The sequence below is a fragment of the Phoca vitulina genome, unplaced genomic scaffold (assembly GCF_004348235.1).
Source record: "Phoca vitulina isolate PV1807 unplaced genomic scaffold, GSC_HSeal_1.0 scaffold22, whole genome shotgun sequence".
In the NCBI taxonomy this organism is placed as follows: domain Eukaryota; kingdom Metazoa; phylum Chordata; class Mammalia; order Carnivora; family Phocidae; genus Phoca; species Phoca vitulina.
This window is the reverse complement of record NW_022589725.1, coordinates 14926472-14945339: the sequence shown is the minus strand read 5'-3', so window position 1 is coordinate 14945339 and position 18868 is coordinate 14926472. Positions and strand designations below refer to the sequence as shown.

At 56.0% G+C, this 18868-nt stretch overlaps 1 protein-coding gene across 1 annotated transcript; it reads right to left on the bottom strand.

The window, feature by feature from the left end:
• Positions 1–1643: 1643 nt before the first annotated feature.
• BPIFB2 (BPI fold containing family B member 2) lies at positions 1644–18064 on the bottom strand. The gene is made up of 15 exons (XM_032419954.1): positions 17956–18064; positions 16122–16215; positions 14656–14760; positions 13641–13787; positions 11967–12027; positions 11024–11084; positions 6756–6847; positions 6312–6497; positions 6036–6089; positions 5345–5515; positions 4699–4766; positions 4473–4518; positions 3739–3802; positions 3277–3353; positions 1644–1685 (listed from the first exon to the last, which is right to left on the bottom strand). The coding sequence occupies exons 1-15, from the start codon at positions 18062–18064 to the stop codon at positions 1644–1646; spliced, it is 1377 nt and encodes a 458-aa protein (XP_032275845.1).
• Positions 18065–18868: the final 804 nt, after the last annotated feature.

Genomic DNA, 18868 nt, shown 5'->3' with positions numbered 1-18868 from the left:
CCCTTCTCAGCAGCGGGTGTTTGGATCCCTGGACTGACCACTTAACTAGATGGATCCTGGATCCTGAGCTCACAATCTGGTCCTAAGTTATTACCTTTCTCTTCTGGCTGGCTCTGTATCTTAAAATTTTTGTCTTTCTCATATTCCAAATCACCTAGCCTCAGGCTAAGCCTATATTAAGTACCAATAAAAGTAGGATTAATGAATGAATGAACTAAGCAACCAAATGAAATAAAAATCGTGCCGTCCTGAATACAGTCACAAGGTTGGATGTTACAGCCGGGCCCTCAGAGCTGCTCACACACCCCCCACACCCCACCCCCACCAACCACCCAGACTCTGGGTTTGCTCCAGGCCTCTCAGCCTGTCACACTAAGACTTCAGGGTGAACCCATAACCCTTAGACGGGAAGAGGCTAGTGTCACACTGTACCAAAGGCTGAGGGTGGGAATTCAGGCACCTTTTACCCCCAGAGAAACATAAACAGAACGTGAATCCTGTATATCTAGGCAGGAAGGAACACTCTGTCTGGCTAAGAGCTTAGCTTATCAAGGAAAGGAAATCACAGCTTTGGCTTGCCAGGATTCATGTCCCTTGGTCTTCCTTAGGCCATCTTGTTGTGCATGAGCCTCGGAATTCAGAGAACTTCCAGCAGCAAAGGACTGAGACTTGGTTTGTGAGGCCACAGGCCCAGGAGGCAGGCCCCCTCCTTCCTACAGACACTTGCCTGTGGTCCGAGTAAGCCCAAGGTAGAGATGCTGTCCGAGAAGGCAGTGCACTCCCTGTCACCTGAGGCTTGTGACCCAAGGACAAGCCCCAGATGGGGTGCTGGTGAGCAGGAGAGGGAACTGGACATCTCATTCCTGGAGCCCAGGAAGGGCGCAGCCCTAGGCATCTGCTGCCGCATCCCGCTCTGAGACCCGCCACATTTCTCTCCTGGCTGGGCCTCAGTCCTCACCTCTGCCAAATGGAGCCCCACAAGCCTGCCTGCCTGACTTGTAAGGCTCCTCTGAGGTTCTAGGAACAAGATGGGGTGTGACACTGTAGAGGGGAGACGCCACCAGCTGAGGACATAGTGCGTCAAGTGTCACTGTGCTATTGGTAACTCATAGCCCTCCTGCTGCTCTCCAAGGTCCCCTTTCAAAATCTGAGCTTCCCTGGGCAACGCAGTGAGGAAGGTTAACAGATCTGGTCAACAGAGATCTGGTCACATCCTCTTCTTCTGCCAGGTGGCTTTGGTGGCTCCAGGGACAAACAGGACCCAAGAACTGGATGTAGGCAACTAGCCTCAGGTTTGCGCAGAATTCACCAGGCCTGGCTGGAAGTTGCGGCTCAAGAGAAAATGTTTAATGCGAGAGGGGACAGGCTGGTACAGCCTGGAGGAGCGACCTGCTGCTAGCATCACAAGGAGGGGGAGGGAAGGGGGAGGGAGGGAAAAGGAGGGGAGGGAAGGGGGCAGGGAAAGGATTCTAGGGGAGGGAGGGGAGCTCAGGCGCTCAGTGAAGACTAAACAGCCTGGGTGGATCATCTAGCTCGCTGGTGTTGGCTAAGTGTGGCTCTGCCTCAGTTTCCCACGTGGCTTAAAGCAAGAGAGTCCCTGAAGCAGGGAGCTGGCCCCTCTTAGCTCTTCTGATGGTCCCACCTCAGCGCTGGTATAAGAGTCCACTGGATATCACGACGTAGCCCTGGAGGGCACAGAAAACCATGGGCAGGGTCAGAGGCCACACGAGGACCAATAGGACCCCCAGCTGCCCCATCAGCCTGGCTTTGAGCTCACGGTCTACCACTCTTGCTGGGTATGTCCTGTGGACAGTCCTTTGCCTCTCTGGGCCTCAATTTCCTGCTGTCCCTTGGGAGTGGGAACAGCACCCTCCCTGCAAGCCTACAGTGAGGATGCAGCCAGAGCACGTGGGCAGAGCCCCCACCGTGGGCCTGGGGCTTGATGTGTGCTTGTGCACGTGGTTGGGACCAACACTGTGTTAGGACTGGGAGTCCAAACACCACGGATCTTCTCCAGGTGCAAGTCTCCCCAGCAGAGCCAGGAACCTCCCATATATCCTCTGCTCTCTACACCGCACTGCGGAAACGTGCTCAGGGCCTGCTGATCATTCATTCAGTCATTCATTCATTCATTCAACAAATCTTCACTGAGCCTCGGCTCTAAGCCAAGCCCCGGGCCACATGCTAGGAACAAGGCAGACCCAGTCCCTGCCCACTCGTAGCTCATGGTCCAATACAGTAGCCATTATTAAATTAAAGCCAATTAAAATGAAATAAAATTTACAATTCAGCTTCATAGTTGCACTAGCCACGTTTCAAGTGCCCAACAGCCACCCAGGCCCAGCGGCTGACCATGGCTACTGTGTTGGACAGTGCAGACTTCCATCCTCACAGAACATTGTTTTGGACAGTGCTGGTCTAGGGACCTTTGGGTTTGGACCCAGTTGGCTGGATCTGTGGGTACCAGGCTGGGTCAGCCACTGATGTGCCTGTTCCAGACAGTCTTAGGGAAATTCCCACTACCAGCCCAGGCTCCAACATGTGCCAATGGTTCCTTTTTTGCAGGGTGGAGCGTGGACCACCCAAGTGCCTTGGGACCATAGTTCTTAAGCAACCAGGGCATCATCCCCGGAGAAACATCAGTGGGTCCCTCTCAGGGGATCTGAATAACATGCAGATGTTGGGCTTGAGGGACCTTAGCTAAGCTTTCTGTCCTACGCATGTCTTGTTGAGCGAATAGAAAGAATATTATCATTTTTTATCCCAGGTGAAATAAAAAGAAGTTGTAGGGTCTCACCCGGGACAGTGGTGATTGAACTTCACCCTGGGCCCACAATTTCTCATCAGGGAAAGTGATTTTAGAAGGGTCGGGAAGCGCCCCTTCCCCCAACCAGCCTGCAGGGGTTCATGTACAAAGCTGGAAGAAACTCCTCTGTCATCGTTCCCAGACACCGAAGGCTGTGCCCACCCCAGGGCACAGATCATGGGACAACTGAAGCCCCCAAATGTGGCCTGGCATGATATCTGACGAGGACTAAAGGGTGGGCGAGACCTTTGCACCAGTGTCTCTGGACATCCCATATTTTCCATCTCACTACCGCTAACGATCATGGCATGGTCTTGGCAGGAACAGGGCACACCCCCAGGCCTCGCTGAGCCTGCGACCCTACTGTTGGTACGGGCAGGGGAGAAGGTGAGAGAGAGCCCTGCCCTGCTGAGCCCAGCCTTCCCCCAAGGGTGGCAGAAGTCCAGGTAGTCACACCCAAAGGCTCTCACCTCATAGACAAAGACCTCAGGGTTGACATAGTGGAGGTTGACCACACTGGGGAGGGCAATCCCCATGCCCAAGAGAGCTGCAGGAGGGGAAAGAGAGACGAAGCTCAGCTGGGAGGTCGGAGCGGAGCACCGCCGGGAGCCAGCCCTGTGCTGAGGTCCTCATGTGCGTTGTGACCCTGAGCCCCGAAGACGGCCAGGGAGTGGGAGCCATTATTATTATACTCACTCTACAGAAGGGAAAACTGAGGCTTAGGGAGGGAAAAGAACTGAAAAACTCCCACCCTCTTCACCTCTGAGCCTGGGAGGTGGCAAGGGGGCCGGGAGGGAGCGTGGAGCAGGGGTGGGTCAAGGAGGGGGTCACGGAGACCCCCGGGGAGGGCAGGGGTCACGGAGGCCCCCCGTGGAGGGCAGGGGTCACGGAGGCCCCCCGTGGAGGGCAGCGGCGTGGAGGGCAGGGCTCACCATTGAGGTGATCGAGCAGGGGCTTCCGGAACAGGGTGTCCATGAGTGGGCGCACTTGATTTGCCTGCAGCCGTGTGGTCAGGGAGATGGGGGACCCTCGGCCCGCTCCGGGCAGGGGCCGGGAGAGAGGGACAGATGGGCCACACGTGAACACACAGACAGACACAGACACACACGCAAAAAGCAGAGGCACAGGTCACCCCTGTCCTGCCTCAAGCAGAGTCCAGCTACCCCGGGGGCCGGGTCAGCCTTCTGAGAGGAGCCTAAGGCCGGCACCAGACTGCCCGACGCCACGTGGCCGACAGGTGGCTGGCCGCCTTGCCGGTGCTGACCGATGGATGACGGACTGACGGCAGACGGACTGACGGGCCAGCCAACGAAGGGCTGCTTGGTGGCTAAGGACGTGGCCGAAGGAGCAGCCAGCACTGCCTGACGCTGGCTTGGCGGATTTACCAGTGCACTCCGTGATGCTTGGACTGGCCGGCCGTCACCCACCGGGCAGTGACAGGCGGGCTAGCTGAGCCACCCCACTGAAGCACCAAAGCTGACCAACCGGCTGACCGGCAGACAGACAGCCTGTGTGACGGGTGGGCCCCCTGACCAACCACTGTCGCCGGGACCCTGGGGGGAAGCTTGGTCACCGTGGTACACAGGGGCATGGTGTGCCAGCATGCGGGTTCAAGGCCTGCCCCACCCAGCGAGGGGGTCCCCGGAGACCCCGGCCCCACACTCACATCGATGAAGCCCACATTGGAGGAGGCCACGGTGAGCTGGATATCCCTGAAAGGGAAGCAGGAGGCTTAGGGCTGGGGCCTAGGTGCCCCCTCCCTCCATACCATGCGTGCGGCCTCCCAGGCTCCTCTGACTGACACTGCGACGGGTGGCGTTGCGAGAAGTGGCTGCGGGCCCATTGCACAGAGGAGCACACCAAGGCTGCTGAATCCAGGAGGCCTTGCTTACCCCAGCACAGAGGTGGTCCCCTGAAGCTTCACCCTGGACATGGAGAGCTGGAGGCTCAGGTTCACGACCTGGGCACGAAGGGAGAGCAAGGTCAAAGAACACAGAGCCACATAGGAGTCTTCAGGTGGCCACCGGCTCCCAGCCACTTCCTGGCTGATTCCGGTGTTCATGGAGCACTTGTGCGTGCCAGGCCCTGCACACCGCACAGTGTGAACGAGACAGACCAGGTCTCTGCCCTTGGGAACCCTCACAGGCCAGGGGAGGAGGTGAACAATGACCAAAGTAACCACACAGGGTCCTTAGTAGCCGGGGCCAGGAAGGCAGAGTAGTAGCATGGAGAGGGCTGATGGGGACCATCTTTCTCAGGGTGGTCCAAGAAGGCTGCCCTGAAAAACGCTGCAACATTTAAGCTGAGACCTGGAAGATGAGGAGAAGCTAGCCATGCCAAAAACTAGGGGAAGAGCGTCCTAGGCACAGTGTCCAACAGCACGTGCAAAGGGCCTGTGGCAGGAATGTCATGGCCTAGAGAAGGAACAGCAAGGAGACTAGTGTGGACAGAGCAGAGCAAGTGAGGAATGTGGGGCAGGAAGGGAGCTCTTGGGAGTCGCCGCCCTCCCGGCCAGCCCCACCAGCCCACCTCACTCACCACATCAAAGGAGAAGAGGGACTGGAAAGCTGAGTTGGAGGCCACAGCGTGGACCTCCACAAAGGGCTGCAGCTGAATTGTGGCATTGTTGGTACGAAGCGTGGCCACGGGCGTGGCACCCAGCCGTACCTTGAGTGCCACAGGCATGGGCTCAGGGAACTGGCGGGCCACCTGGGAGAGTGGAGAGGGAGAGAGGGAGGAGGGCACCTGGGAGCAAAGGCTGGGTGGGCTCTCCACCCATCATGCCTCAGATGAGGCCACCGAGGTGCATCCCCCCAGGCCCCTGCCCCCGTCCTCGGGGATGCCCAGCCTGAAAGGGGTGGTAGGCATGAAGTCAGAGGCAGCCTGTGTGATCTGTGCCAGGAGGGACGGGGGGGCTCAAGGAGGCTCCTGGACCAGACTAGGGGTTGGGTCCTCCCTTAGGAGGGAAGCCCTGGGCTTGGTCTTGAAGATGAACAAGAGAAAAGGAAGCAGAAAAGGCCCTCCAGGCAGAGGGTTGCACTTGGACAAAGGCATAGAAGGAGGGTAATAGCATAATCTCTGACCCTGAGGTGGAGAAGGTGCAGAGGTAAGGACACACGCTGAAGCCCACGGGGGACAGATCCGGGCCAGTGGAGGTCCCCCAGCCAGAGAATCTCCCACCCCAGGCCCAGGTCTCAAAGTCCCTGAAATGACCAAAAATGTGACCAACCTCAGGGATGAGCTGGCCCAGCATGGAGGTGTTCAGCAGGTTGTCCTCCGACTTCTGAAATTAACCCCCACGTCCCGACAGGCTTTAGGGCAGCCACTCCTCAAGCCCCACCACCTCTTGACTCCCCTCGGCCCCCTCTTCACCTTTCCAACAGCTACCCTGCGGCCCCAAAGCTTGGGCGGCCCCACCCATGGTCTGGCCTCGGCGGGGTCTCCCCAGGCTGGGCCGCAGGGCACGCCTTTCCCCCGCGCTTGGGGCAGCAGGTCCGACCCTCACCAGCTGCCCTGTGATGTCCAGGTTGAGGGCACCCGCCTTCTGCAGCAGCAGGAGGGCAGAGTCAAACAGGTCCTGGGAGAGGCCCACGGTTGCCATGGCACCCTTGGCACCCACGTGAGCTGGCAGCACAAAGTGGGGGGCCTCCATGGGCAGGACGATGGGCTTGCCCAGGAGGAAGAGAATGGCCTACGGGGTTGGTGGGTGGTGAGAGGGAGAAAAGCAGCAGGGCCTCAGTAGGGTGGAGGCTCCGTCCCAGACCCTGGGTTCTCAGATGCCACCCACCCAGCATGCCGCACGTTGTTCGGCCTCACACCCGTGCCCGCCTCTAAATGCCATTCCAGCTCCTCTCCCTTCAATACCCCTGCTCCTCTAGGAATGTCCCAGGACCCCGAGGACTCCAGAGGCAACAAGCCCACAGCTCTGGGCTGACAAGGCAGCACTTACATTGATATCCAAGGAAATGTAGTCCTTAGTGATGCTGGGCACATTAATCATGGAGTAGCGAATCTGGGACTCCGGACCCACAGGGTTGAGGTCTAAATAAAAGCAGGATGAAGAAGAAAAGATGGTATACTTAGCCTTATCCACCAATGCCTCATCTATCCAGAAAACTCAATTATCTGACAACTTTGGCTAGCCAGACCCAGGCCAAGGAACAGAAAAGGGAAGAAAAAAATGTCTCTGAGTAAGTGAACTTCAGTTGCAAAACACACACAACCAAGATTCAGCCACTCACGCCCTATTAACTCTTCGTTTAGACACAGTTCTAAGAGTTTGGGTTTCTGCTTTCCTGATCAGTGGAAGACGACAGACCCCGAATTAGAAGGAAGGAAAAGGGTCACACTCCCCCTGCAAAAGGCAAGAGGGAACCACAGAAAAAGAACAGAGGTCACGTTTATCCAGGTCCAGACATTTGACTTACATTGTCCCATTCAATCACCACCACAATCCTGTAGGATTAGGAGCCCATTTTACACACGCATGCACATGCATACACGTGCACACGCACGCGCAGTCTGATTTGTTCAGTTGTGCCCAGGATTGTATATCTGGTCTGTCTGACTCTGAAGCTATGTTCTCGCTCCACCTAATCGCACAGCCTCCTGCAGAAACTCAAAAGGCACGCGCCCCGGGGCCACGCTGTGTGGGAGCACAGAGCAGGGGCTCCCAAGACACCCTCAGGGAGTCTTTCAGGGATGCACAGAGGAGAGTCCGGTTCCTATAGGGCAAGTTTCCCCCAAAGCTCAGAATATTCTGATTGGGGAGGTTGCCAAGGGCGAGTCACTCGCGGGAACCGCATTTCGGGACACAACTAGGCGAGCCAGCATGGCAGGTGGAGGCTCAACCCCACTCTCAGGAAAACCCAGCTTTTAGCAACAGGTCCTCAAGGGCTCTGAATGACCAAGGTGTATGTGTGTATGTGTGTGTCCATCAGATTTCTGCCGGATTTTCTAATGTCTCTTCTGGATTTAATTTTATTTCCTCTAATGTTTTGGAAATTTCTTGTGATCATAAAAGCAATATAGTATGATTCCATTTCTACAGCTCAGTGGCCGTCAAAGATTGGGCTGGTAGCAGGAGCGGGGCAGCTCAGGGGGATTTGAGGGGCTGGCAAGATGTCTTGTATCTCGAGTTTAGTGCTGGTCACACAACTGTGACTCAGAGGACAGGACACCAAAAAGAATAAATTACTCTGTTTTTAAAATGAATTAAAACATGAAAAATTTTTAAACAATACATATTCACTGTGGACATATAGACATTTTTTGGAGGATGGAAAAAAAAATATAGCCCAGAATCTCAAATTTTATTTTTTTCAGTATTTTCTTCTGCAGAGACAAACGGCCCCCCATCTGTCCCTCACTCAGTAAAGGTGCAGCGAAGCCAAGTGTCGCTTCGGGCCCTTCTCTGTTTTCTTTATAGAGTGCCATTATAGCTTAGTTAAGGGCACAGTTCTCAAGGCAGACTGCCTCAGTTTCTTCATCTGTAAAATGGAGCTAATAATGTTACAGTAAATATTAACTTTCACTATACTGTATTTTGCCAGGCATATTGCTAAGTGATTGAAAGAAGGCCCTTTAAGCTCTGCTTTTTAGTGGCTCAGTTCACCCCACACTGTAGGTACCCAGGACTCATGTAAACAGTCCCCTAGGCCTGAATGCTTAGATTTCTTTTACTAGATTGTTTTTAATTCCTCAAAGAAAAGGGCAAGAGCTGGTCTTTGCTATGAACCCAATTACAAGGCGTCTCGATGGAGATCACCCCACTGAGGAAGAAGGGAGGGATGAACATTTATTGAGCCTCTTGTCCACCAGGCTCTTAACCTGTGCTCTCTGGTAGCAGCACATGGGAGAAACAGGAATTCTGAGCCCTGTTTTTCTGGATTGAAATAGGCTCAGAGAGATGGAGCGACTTCCCTAAGATCACACAGCAATGGAGCCAGAAGGCCAGAATTTAACTTCATGTCTTTTGATTCCAAGTCCTGTCTCCTTGCTCTCTTGGTGCCTCCTGTGAAGGTAATATGGGGGGGCGGGGGGCGGCACTGAGGGGAGTGGGCGTAATCAAGGAATGTTCCCTGAGGGGACTGTGAGCCAGGCCATGAAGTCTGGGCAGAGCAGTGGTTGGACATGTAAGGAGGAGAAAATCAGCCTGAGTCCGTTCATGGGTGGCTCTCGCACCACACTGAGGATTTTAGGCTCAGAGCCTCTAATTCCCCATCTCTGTATCAGGGATACTGATGCCACCTCATGGGACTGTTGTTAATATTTGCACAAGAAGGACACCTGGGTGGCTCAGTCATTAAGCGTCTGCCTTCGGCTCAGATCATGATCTCGGGGTCCTGGGATCGAGCCCCGCCTCGGGCTCCCTGCTCGGCGGGGAGCCTGCTTCTCCCTCTCCCACTCCCCCTGCTTGTGTTCCCTCTCTCGCTGTGTCTCTCTCTGTCAAATAAATAAAATCTTAAAAAAAAAAAAAAAGTTTGCACAAGAAAGCCAAAGCTAGCTTGATATGAAAATATTCACTACAGAGCCCACCGCAGACGCCTCCTGGCCTAACAGCAGCATGCCGCCCCGCTCCTGTCCCCACACACCCACTCCCGCGCACCTGTCCCATGCTGTGTCACCGTTAGATGTAAACCCCTGACTCAAAGCAAAGCCAACCAATTGCAAAGTCCAGCTGGCAACAGTCAACAGCTCTGGAGTTTAGAAAGTCGGTGACAGTGACCTAGGGAAAGCGCTAGAATCCCAGGCAAAGCCGTCAGATAGAAGAAGGTGCTTCAACAGGAGCATCTTCAAACAGCTGTGTGGGGAAACAGAGGGAACCCTGGATTTTGCTCAGGGCTCACTGAGCACATACTACCCCCTAAATCAACAAAGGATGCATTTTTGGCTGGTCTGGGGACAGGCAGGGGATCACCAGTGTCGTTATTAATGTTGATGAATACTACTGAAAAGAAGACGAGGCTGGCCTGCTTTCATAACCTTTAGCTTCATGTTGTGAGATGAAGTCCTGATTGAGCCTCGTTTAGGCCACCACCGTGGCCACGCTTCTGTGTGGACCATGCGTGGTGGCTGCGAGCCACCTGTGGTCGTGGAGGAAGGCCTGGGGGGCAGTGGGGAGGTGACTGATGAGTGCTGGGAGTTGGCAGATATATATATGCCCCAGCTCCTGCCCCTCGGGGAGGATGCAGGCACGGACCCCTCAATCTCCAAGAGCCCCTCGGTGGGAGTGCACCCCAGTTGCCCACCACAGTGCCTGCTCACGAGCACACCCTCCTTCCCTGTTGCTGCGCCCCTTCCCCACCCGTGCCCCTAGGACCCACCCCATCCCAGCCACTTACGCCCACATCTTGTCTCAGGGTCTGCTTGTGGGGGGGTTAGCCTACAGGGCTTTCTCCTAATATACTCCTCGTCCTCCCTGGATAGGAGGACCCCCGGGAAAATCAGAGGCGGACTAGCCAGACGGCAGATGGAGAGGAGAGGGAGGCTTGCCTCTGGGTGGGTGGATGGCCCCCGAGAAGGGGAGCGGGGGTGAGGGCACTTGCGAGCAGGTGAGCCTGAGTTCTGTTGAGCACATGCTGAGTCAGAGGAGCCTGTGAGGCCTCCAGGAGAAGGGGTGCAGCAGGAAATGGAATGTGAGGGCCTGAGCCCCAAAGTGCCAGGGGGAGGGTCCGCCAAAGACTGTGGGACAGGTGGAAGCAAAACCGGGGGAGGTTGGGGTCTTTGAGTCTCCAGGCAGGGGAGGAAACAACGGCAAAGTGAATGTACTCTCCCCACCCCCCCACACACACGCATGTTTGCACACTTGCATGCCCATACTAAACGTTCAAAAACTCAATTCTAGAATTCGGAGAGGGCGCCTGGGTGGCTCAGATGGTTAAGCATCTGCCTTCGGCTCAGGTCATGATCCCAGGGTCCTGGGATCGAGTCCCGCATCGGGCTCTCTGCTCCTTGGGAGCCTGCTTCTCCCTCTGCCTCTCTCTCTCTCTCTCTGTCTCTCATGAATAAATAAATAAAATCTTTAAAAAAAAAAAAAATAGAATTCGGAGATTCCCTGAGTTCATCAATATTCATCAAATTCCCTGAGTTCAGTCATCCTATGATTGATGTCCCAGAGGTCAGCCCTGACTAGGGGGGTATCTTTGAAGGGTCTTGGGGGCCCCAGCGCAGCTCAGAGGCCCCAGGCCCCGCCCCCCCAGGGCTCCCAGGTCTTACCAATTAAAGTGCCCAGGTGGACATTGAGGCCTTGCACCAGGTTGGAGATGCTCAGGCATAGCTACGGCAAGACAGAGGAGGAGGCTGGTGAGGAAGGCGCTGGGGCTGCCTGGGTAAGACCCGGAGAGTCTAGGGTCCCAGCTGAGGCCTAGAGTCCCGCCCTCCCTCCACCACCCACAGCGCTCGCTCTGCCAAACTGTTCTAAACTCCCCACAGATATTAGTGAGCTCAACCCCCCAGCCAGCCCACAGGGGAGGTTTATTCTCTGCATGACAGGTGTGGAATTGGGGGCAGAAGGAGGTCAGGTGACTCGTCCAGGTGCCCCAGCCGGGAAGGAGGGGACCAGGATTCAAACCCAGGCCACACCTGGCTCCAGTGCCCGTGCTCTTGTCCACTTCCATTTTGTCTCTTTTTCACAAGCCACGTGGCCCCTGAATGCACCGCCTCCTCCTCACCCTCCAGCATGGAACTGGGGCTGGCCCAAGAGCCTGAGCCTCCCTCCCCAGCGACACCCCCCGCCGAACTCACCCTTATTTGGGCTTCTCCATCACTGCCCTGGACCCTCACCCCAGCCCCTTCCCTGCCCTCCTGGGAGAACGGAGAAGCCCCACGAAGGGTCTTCTATTAAAAAAAAAAAAAAAAAGCAATAACAGGGACACCTGGGTGGCTCAGTCAGTTAAGGTCATGATCTGGGGGTCCTGGGATCGAGCCCCACAGCAGGCTCCCTGCTCAGCAGGGGGGGTCTGCTTGTCCCTCTCTCTCTGCCCCTCCCCCTGCTTGTGCTCTCTCTCTCTCTCTTTGTCAAATAAATCAATTAAATCTTTTCTAAAAATTTAAAAAAAGCAGTAAGAATCCCCATCTCTCCCATGCGTGCCATCCCCCGTTCATCCACACGCCCTCTGAGGTTAGGAGGCCCTCCGTCCCGGGACAGCTGGTCCTTTACCTTGTTCCGCAGCACAGCTTTGATGTGCTTCTGCACCGGGACCAGCAGCCCAGGGGCCACGCTGAGAAAGAGAGAGAGACAGCGCTCCTGAGCTCCGGGTCACGGAGAGACAGTGTCTCCCCCGAGCCAGGGGGCCAGTGAGTTCTATTCTGCACCTTGTCATGTGCCAACACAGTGCCAGCACCATTGTCCCCACAGATGAGGAAACCGAGCCTCAAAGTAGAGGTCACTGGTTCTGGGGTCCGGAAGTGGCCAAAACGTGATGATGAGGCCAGGCTTTGGGGAGACAGAGAAGACGCTGCAAAGGCCAGACTCAGCCACGTTCCTGGCCAGCTGGCTTCCTGGCCGCTTTGAGCCCAGTGAGCTGGGGGTGCTTGCTGCTTGGGCTCCAATGCTGTGTGACATACCCAGTAAAGTCCCTTTCTCATTCTGTGCCTCAGTTTCCCCTCTGAACAATGGGAGATGGGTCTAAGTGGTTTCTCAGCAGGGATCCATAGGAAACTATGGTTCCTTGGGGTTTCTTTTAAGTTTTTGTTTAAATTTCAGTTAATGAAGAGTCTGTTTCTTGGTTTGCCTCTCTCTCTCTCTTTTTCCCCCCTTTGTTCCTTTGTTTTGTTTCTTAAATTCAACATATGAGTGAAGCCATATGGCGTCTGTCTTTCTCTGACTGACTTATTTCGTTTAGCATTACACCCTCCAGCTCGGTCCATGTCGTTGCAAATGATAAGATTTCATTCTTTTTCATGGCTGAGTAAATTTCCATGGTGCGTGCGCGTGTGTGTATCACGTCTTCTTTATCCGTTCATAAATGGCGATCCCAGCTGCAGCCCAAGCTCACTGACTGCATCTCAGTGGAGGTGGGGGGATGGCAGCTGTGTTTTTAATGCCACTAACTTCTGGGCTTTCCTTTCTGTGAGCAGCTGCTGCCCGTGAGGGTGGCGGGGGGTCATGGGACACGAGCAGGGATGGACTGATGTCCAGCCCCCTCTGTGGAGAGAGGCCAGTTCCAAGTTCCCACCCAGCTCACATGTGGGAAGGGAGACATCATGCAGGAGGTGAGTCAGGCTACAGGGGTTCGAACCCACTCCACCGTTTGCCCGCAGTGTAAACTTAGGCAAGTCACTTAACCGTTCTGTGCCTCCATTTGTTCTCTTGTAAAATGGAGGGAATCCTGGTGCCTTCCTGGCTGGGCTACTGTGATGTAGTAAAGGGTTTGAATCTGCCCTGCACACAGCACGTGCTCCGGAGGTGGGAGCTGTGGTCAGCTTTGGAGGCAGCCCTGACTCACAGTGAGGTCGACGGGTCCCAGGCCCCTGGACCTCAGAATCCCCATCCCTGCAGGGAGGGACAGCCCCTGAGGCCCGTGGTGGCCACATCAGGCCAGCATCCTCCCTGAGTACTACGGCAATGGCTGGCGTGCATGGTCATGGGCTGTGGGGGGGCTGGGGGTGCAGTAGAGGGGACGTGGCCTCTGGCTGCACACTCTCTGGGTGACTTTGGGCAAGTCCCTCCCCTTCCCTGAGCCTCAGTGTCCTCAGCCATAAAACAGGTGTGATCCTGGGGCTCTCTCAGGCCCCTTGTGGCAGCTGGGTGAAGGCTGGAGTAGGAAGCTCAGGAAATGGCAGAACAGCCTTGGTGTCGGACCCTGCAGCCCCGCCCCTGCCAGGCACTCACCTGGCGCTGCCCTCAGACACCGCGGCGTTGTTGAAGAGCGGGAAGCAGGCAGAGAGGCTGACCACGGGAGTCCTGATGGAGCCCTGAGCCACGTTGGCATCAGCCAGCAGGACCACGGGCAGCGTCAGCTCCAGGGGCGCGGGGACTCTGCGCGACACCGTTCCTGAGCCCCAGCAGCACCGCGCAGCAGAGCCTACCCTGCAAACCCCCCTGGCCTGAGCCTGCCTGCCACTTGACACAACCAGGACCCCCACTCGGCATGAGATGGCCCCCTGGGGGCAGGCTCAAGGCCCTCCAAACTCCACTCAGGGTCACGGACATTGCAGCAGAGGGGTGTGAACTCTGGCTCCCGACGCCCTCTCCCTCTGAGACCCTGGGCCAGTCACTCCCCATCCCCCATCCTGAGCCTCCCTTTCCTCTTCTGTCGAATAGACATGAGAGTGACAACACCTCTCTCTCAGGGCTGTGCTGAGCTTTCTGCGAGGCAGCCGTGTGGAAACGCCCCGCCTGGAGCCTGGCCCCCAGTGAGCACTCACACAGTGACAGCACAAACGAGTTCAAATCAAAGAGATCCCTCTGAACGCCCGGCTGATCATTTGGAAATCAAACACATACAAAGTGACTGGGACACAGAAATAATTCTAATAGCGACATTTACTGAGCACCTACTCTGTGCCTCGCACTGTGAAAGGGGAGGTGTGATTTTAATTATAGCATGGAGCGTAAGCTGCATTCCCCCAAAGCTGTGCTGCAGAGTTTCCTCCCACTTCCCAGAGAGGGAGACTGAGGGCTGCAGGGGTGAACCCGCTGCCTGGTTACACGGGTGTGGAGCAGGGCCCAGGGGCTCAAATTCTCACTGTCTCATGCCCCCACGGGAGGGTGGGAAAGAGCACTGGACAGGGAGTGGAAGGCTTGAGTGCAGGACCTGGGAGTTGCTAGCCCCTCTCCCCTCACTCTGCCCCTTGGAGCTTCCCTGAAAATCCTTCTGCACACCCCCGCCAGGAGATTCACTCACCGAAAGACCTTGAAAGTAAAATTGGCTGCTACCAACATGCGTATCCCAAAATCGGCAATGAATTTCAGGTTGAATTGGGGCACATGGACATTCGAAATCTGGATCCTGCAGGATGGGAATGGAGGTGACAGGGTGGCTCCCATTAAACCTTGAAATCAACTCTGGGGCAGGTGTTATGAGCCATATCCACACTGTTGATGTTATGAAGAGGGACTCTGACTATTGGAACCATGGAATGAGGAAGAGGTAGTGAGTTCTCCAACCTAGGGGGCATGCAAGCCATTGTTGGACAACCAGCTGGCAGGGAAAGGGTGCAGACTGGATTCCCAGCCTGGGGCAGGAATTGAGGAAGAGGATTGTTCTGGTCTTGGAGGGATTTTAGTTTCTGACAGAGGTTGGGAAAGCTTGGAAGGTGGGACGCACAGAGGGCAGAAATCCTCTCTGTAGCATTCTAGTCTACAGCTTTGGCTGGTAGCCCTCCAGGGACAGGAAACTCATTCCCTTCAAAGCTGCCTATTCTGACTGCTAAGTACTTTCTAACTAATTTTCTCTTTTTTTCCTCAATGAGTCATCTTTTCCCCTGTGCCGGTGTTGGGGGTGGGAATTCAGACACTACAAAACGATATAAATTTGAAAAGTCACATCAAAACTCCACCCTCAAACACTCTCCCTGGTGGCACTTAGCGGACATCTTTCTGCGACTCTCTCTGGGACACAGGCTGACCGAGAACCTGCTTCTTTTCACTCGACAACCACCTTGGACGTATTCCCACTTCTGCAAACAAGGACACTCAGTGCTGTCGGCCAACAGCCAGGTGGGGCCAACCCTAAACCCTGAGGAATCCTCCACTGTCGGGTGTGTCTGCGTTGTTCCCAGTTCACCATCCGCCAAGGGCAGGACCCCAGCCCTACCCTCAGGGCCTCGTACTGGGGGCCTCCACCCCAGCTGCTGGTTTGTCCAGTGTTTTTTAATTAGTTGCCATCATTCAAAACTTGATAGATTTTAAATACATATATGACATCTCTTGGGAATCCAGAGATCCAGCAATAGTGAGTCTGTTCGCACATGGTTGGGGACAACTCGCCCGGCCCCTGGATCTGAGTTTGAGCTGGCCCCCATCTCCCTCTGCTTTTGAGTCTCTGTTCATTACAGGGGCGTGGGGGTGCTTAGGCTCAGACTTGGGTCTAAACTCGGTGTCTCATTTTTGGAGAAAGTAGCCAAAGGTCCTGCTTGGCCCCTGGGGGCAGAAATCTACTAATTCAGAGGCACCAACCCCCCCCCCCCCCCCGCCATGTCTCCGCCTCGGTCCCACCTCCTCAATTACCTTGTGACCACTCACTTAAAGGGTGGGAATATCTAACCTGGTGAGGGAAGCACTCATCCAGCTGGTGGGAAACACTCACCTATACGTGGGGTATTCATCCGGCAGGCTAAAGCATTTTCCCCAGTAGGTGGGAGCACTCACCTGGTGGGCTGATGCACCTCGCCATTCCAGTCCAAGAAATACGGGACTGTGACCTGCAGAGCCTGCTGAAGAGGGGCTTTCCCGATTTCCGACACTGGGGGGCCAGAGCAGGATAAGGTCAGGCTGCCCTCCGGGGCCACCGAGCAAGACCACACGACCCACCACCCTCCGCCCCACATCTTGGGCAGAGAGGACTCAGAGACTGGAAGGGTCACCCTTGCCCACGGAGGTTGAGGACTGCTGGGGACCAATCCCAGCTCTGCTACTCACTATCGATGTGGCTGCTCTGTGTCTCAGTTTCCCCTTCTGTAAACTTGCAATGATTATGATGGTACCCGTCCCGTAGTGTCTTTGTAAAGCCTCGGTGCACAGTAAATGTTAGCTCTTACTGTTGCTATTTATTTGGGTAATAATAATGACTGTCTCCCTTTGGGCCAAACACGGTTCTGAGTGATGTAGCTACACTATGCCCGGTTTACCGAGAGGTAAAGACACCTGGGAAGGGAAAGTTGGATTGGCTGAGGCGCCTGCTCCCAAGCCCCTGGACCTCCTCACGCACCTGTCCTGCTGGGCGAGGGAGGTACTAATTAAACAATTCAACATGGAGTGGAATGAAGACGAGAGCGGATGGGGCTGGAAGGGAGCACCAAATGAAGAGTCCAGAGGCCTGAACTTCACTCAGGCTCCCTGTGGGAACTTAGAAAGAGGCGTGTGTGGCCCGGGCTTCCCGCTGGATTTCCACCAAGAACACAGGCCGGTGAGCCTGGGATGGCTCTCTGGAGACAAAGGAGCCTCACAGAGGATGGGCAGAGGGAGGATGGCCAGTGGGAGGCAGCAGGCCTCATGTCCCTGCCTGTCGCTTCCGTGAATGGCTCCATGTGCCAGGCACAGACTAACACAGGTCACTGACCCCTTTCACCACCTGCCTATCTGCCTGGATACAAGGTCCTGGAGGCTGTGTGTGCGCCGCGGGGACACTGCTACCTTGGTGCTTCGTGGCCTGGGCCACGGAAAGTCTCTTCTATGGCCTGACCTGAGTGTCTCACACCGTAATCTGAGTTTGGTCCGGTCTTGGGGGAAATGGCTTCTGATTTCTCACCCCTGACGCAGCTTTGGTGGGATCCTGGGAGCAACTGAGGGGAACTTTTGTCCCTCCCTGGGCCTAGGCTTTCTCATCGTGCCTTCCTCGGGGGCTGGGGCAGGTCTTAGAAGGATGGGGCAGTGTCATAGGATAGAGACCTTGCCCGAGAGGGGCCCAGAGCAGGGCTGGTCTTCTCACCGTGTGCCCCACAGAGATCTAGCTCCGGGACACTCCCTCCAGTATTGTGCTAGACCCTTCCCCCAGCATGCACGTGCGCACACCGGCCCCTACCATGCACACCTGCATGGGTGCCCCCAGGGAGGGCGGCTGCACCCGTACACACACCCAGGCACGCACTGTGACACCTGGCGCACGCATGGTGGACGTGGTTAGACGCCCTCCCCGACGCTCAAGGACACGCATGGGCACATCTCCATGGATTTTCAGACTTCTACACAGACACACGCAAGCAAAAGTAGTCACTCAGACCAAGCCATGCCCACACCACGGGGGCACGCGAGCACAATCACGCGTGCACGCACGCATGGTGGACATGACTACGCTCCCACGCACGCATTCACTTTTTAAGTGTTTGCCGAGCAGCACTTTGTCAGACCTTGTCTGGGGGCCAGGCACACAGAGGCACAGGAGATAAAATCCAGGTCCTCGTGGGGCTTTTGGGGTCCCACACTTGGGACCGTGCGTGTGCTCGCACGCAGACACCCACGGGAGAGGCCAGGGCGCGTCTCTTACCGTAGCTCAGCACGGCCTTGTTGAGTCTGACCACGGTGCCCGGCAGGGAGGTGCCGGCCACAGGCAGCAGCAGTGCTAAGAGCAGACCCAGCCTGCACGCCCGAGCCATCGCTGTCCTGGCCACTGGCCCCCAAGATCTGTGGGCTGGGGTGGGCACAAGCATCAGAGAGCTTGTCCAGAACGCGCCCCCTCCGGGCTGCTGGAACCCCACCCCAGCCTGGAGGTCGCAAGCCCTGCATGGTGATCCCAGCCCTACCCGGGACCCCCACACATCAGTGCTGCATCTCTGCATTGGGAAGGATCACCTGCCCCGCTTACTTCCTCAGGAACCACAGGGAGATTTGGTCTGGAAGCAGGCCCCAAGACCCAGAGAAGACGTGGCCTTGCCTTAGGCCACACAGCAAACTAGGGCCGGCTGTTGGACCCAAGCCATGCCAGAGCAGGAGGGCGAGGTTCCTGCGTAGGGAGACTGAGAGCCGCTTCCTGCCCCGAGGAGAGAGCCCAGGCCCATCACCCCAAGGCCCAGGGCTGTGTTTCCTGATGCCAGGGGTTCAGCCCATGTGACAGCCCATCCTAGTGTCCCCACTGTTCCAACCTGCCAGCAGAGGATCCAGAGGGGCTCCTATCCTCATCTCATCCTGTACCAGGGGAGGAATGTCCTAAAAGCAGGCCTCTGCATGGCCCCCCAACCCCTCCCAACCCAGCTCAGCCCAGTGGACGGATCTGTGTCTGACTCAGGCATGAGGGCCCACTGATGAGATGGTCTTAACAGAGGCCCAGAGAAGTGGCACTTGCCCAAAGTCCCAAAACAAGACCGGGGATGGACCCTTCTGTAGAAGGCGGTCGGAAGTAGTATTCCCATTGAATAGATGGGGAAGTCGAGGCTCCACCCTGGAGAAATGCCAGCCCTATC

Bases quoted from the DNA above. Each gene is read 5' to 3' on its own strand.
- BPIFB2 (XM_032419954.1), bottom strand. From the start codon at position 18,064: ATGGCTCGGGCGTGCAGGCTGGGTCTGCTCTTAGCACTGCTGCTGCCT. The intron at 5,516-6,035 runs GTTGGTCACATT...CCACTCTCCCAG, and splicing joins TGGGCCAGCTCATCCCTGAG to GTGGCCCGCCAGTTCCCTGA. The intron at 4,519-4,698 runs GTAAGCAAGGCC...CTTCCCTTTCAG, and splicing joins GGGACCACCTCTGTGCTGGG to GGATATCCAGCTCACCGTGG.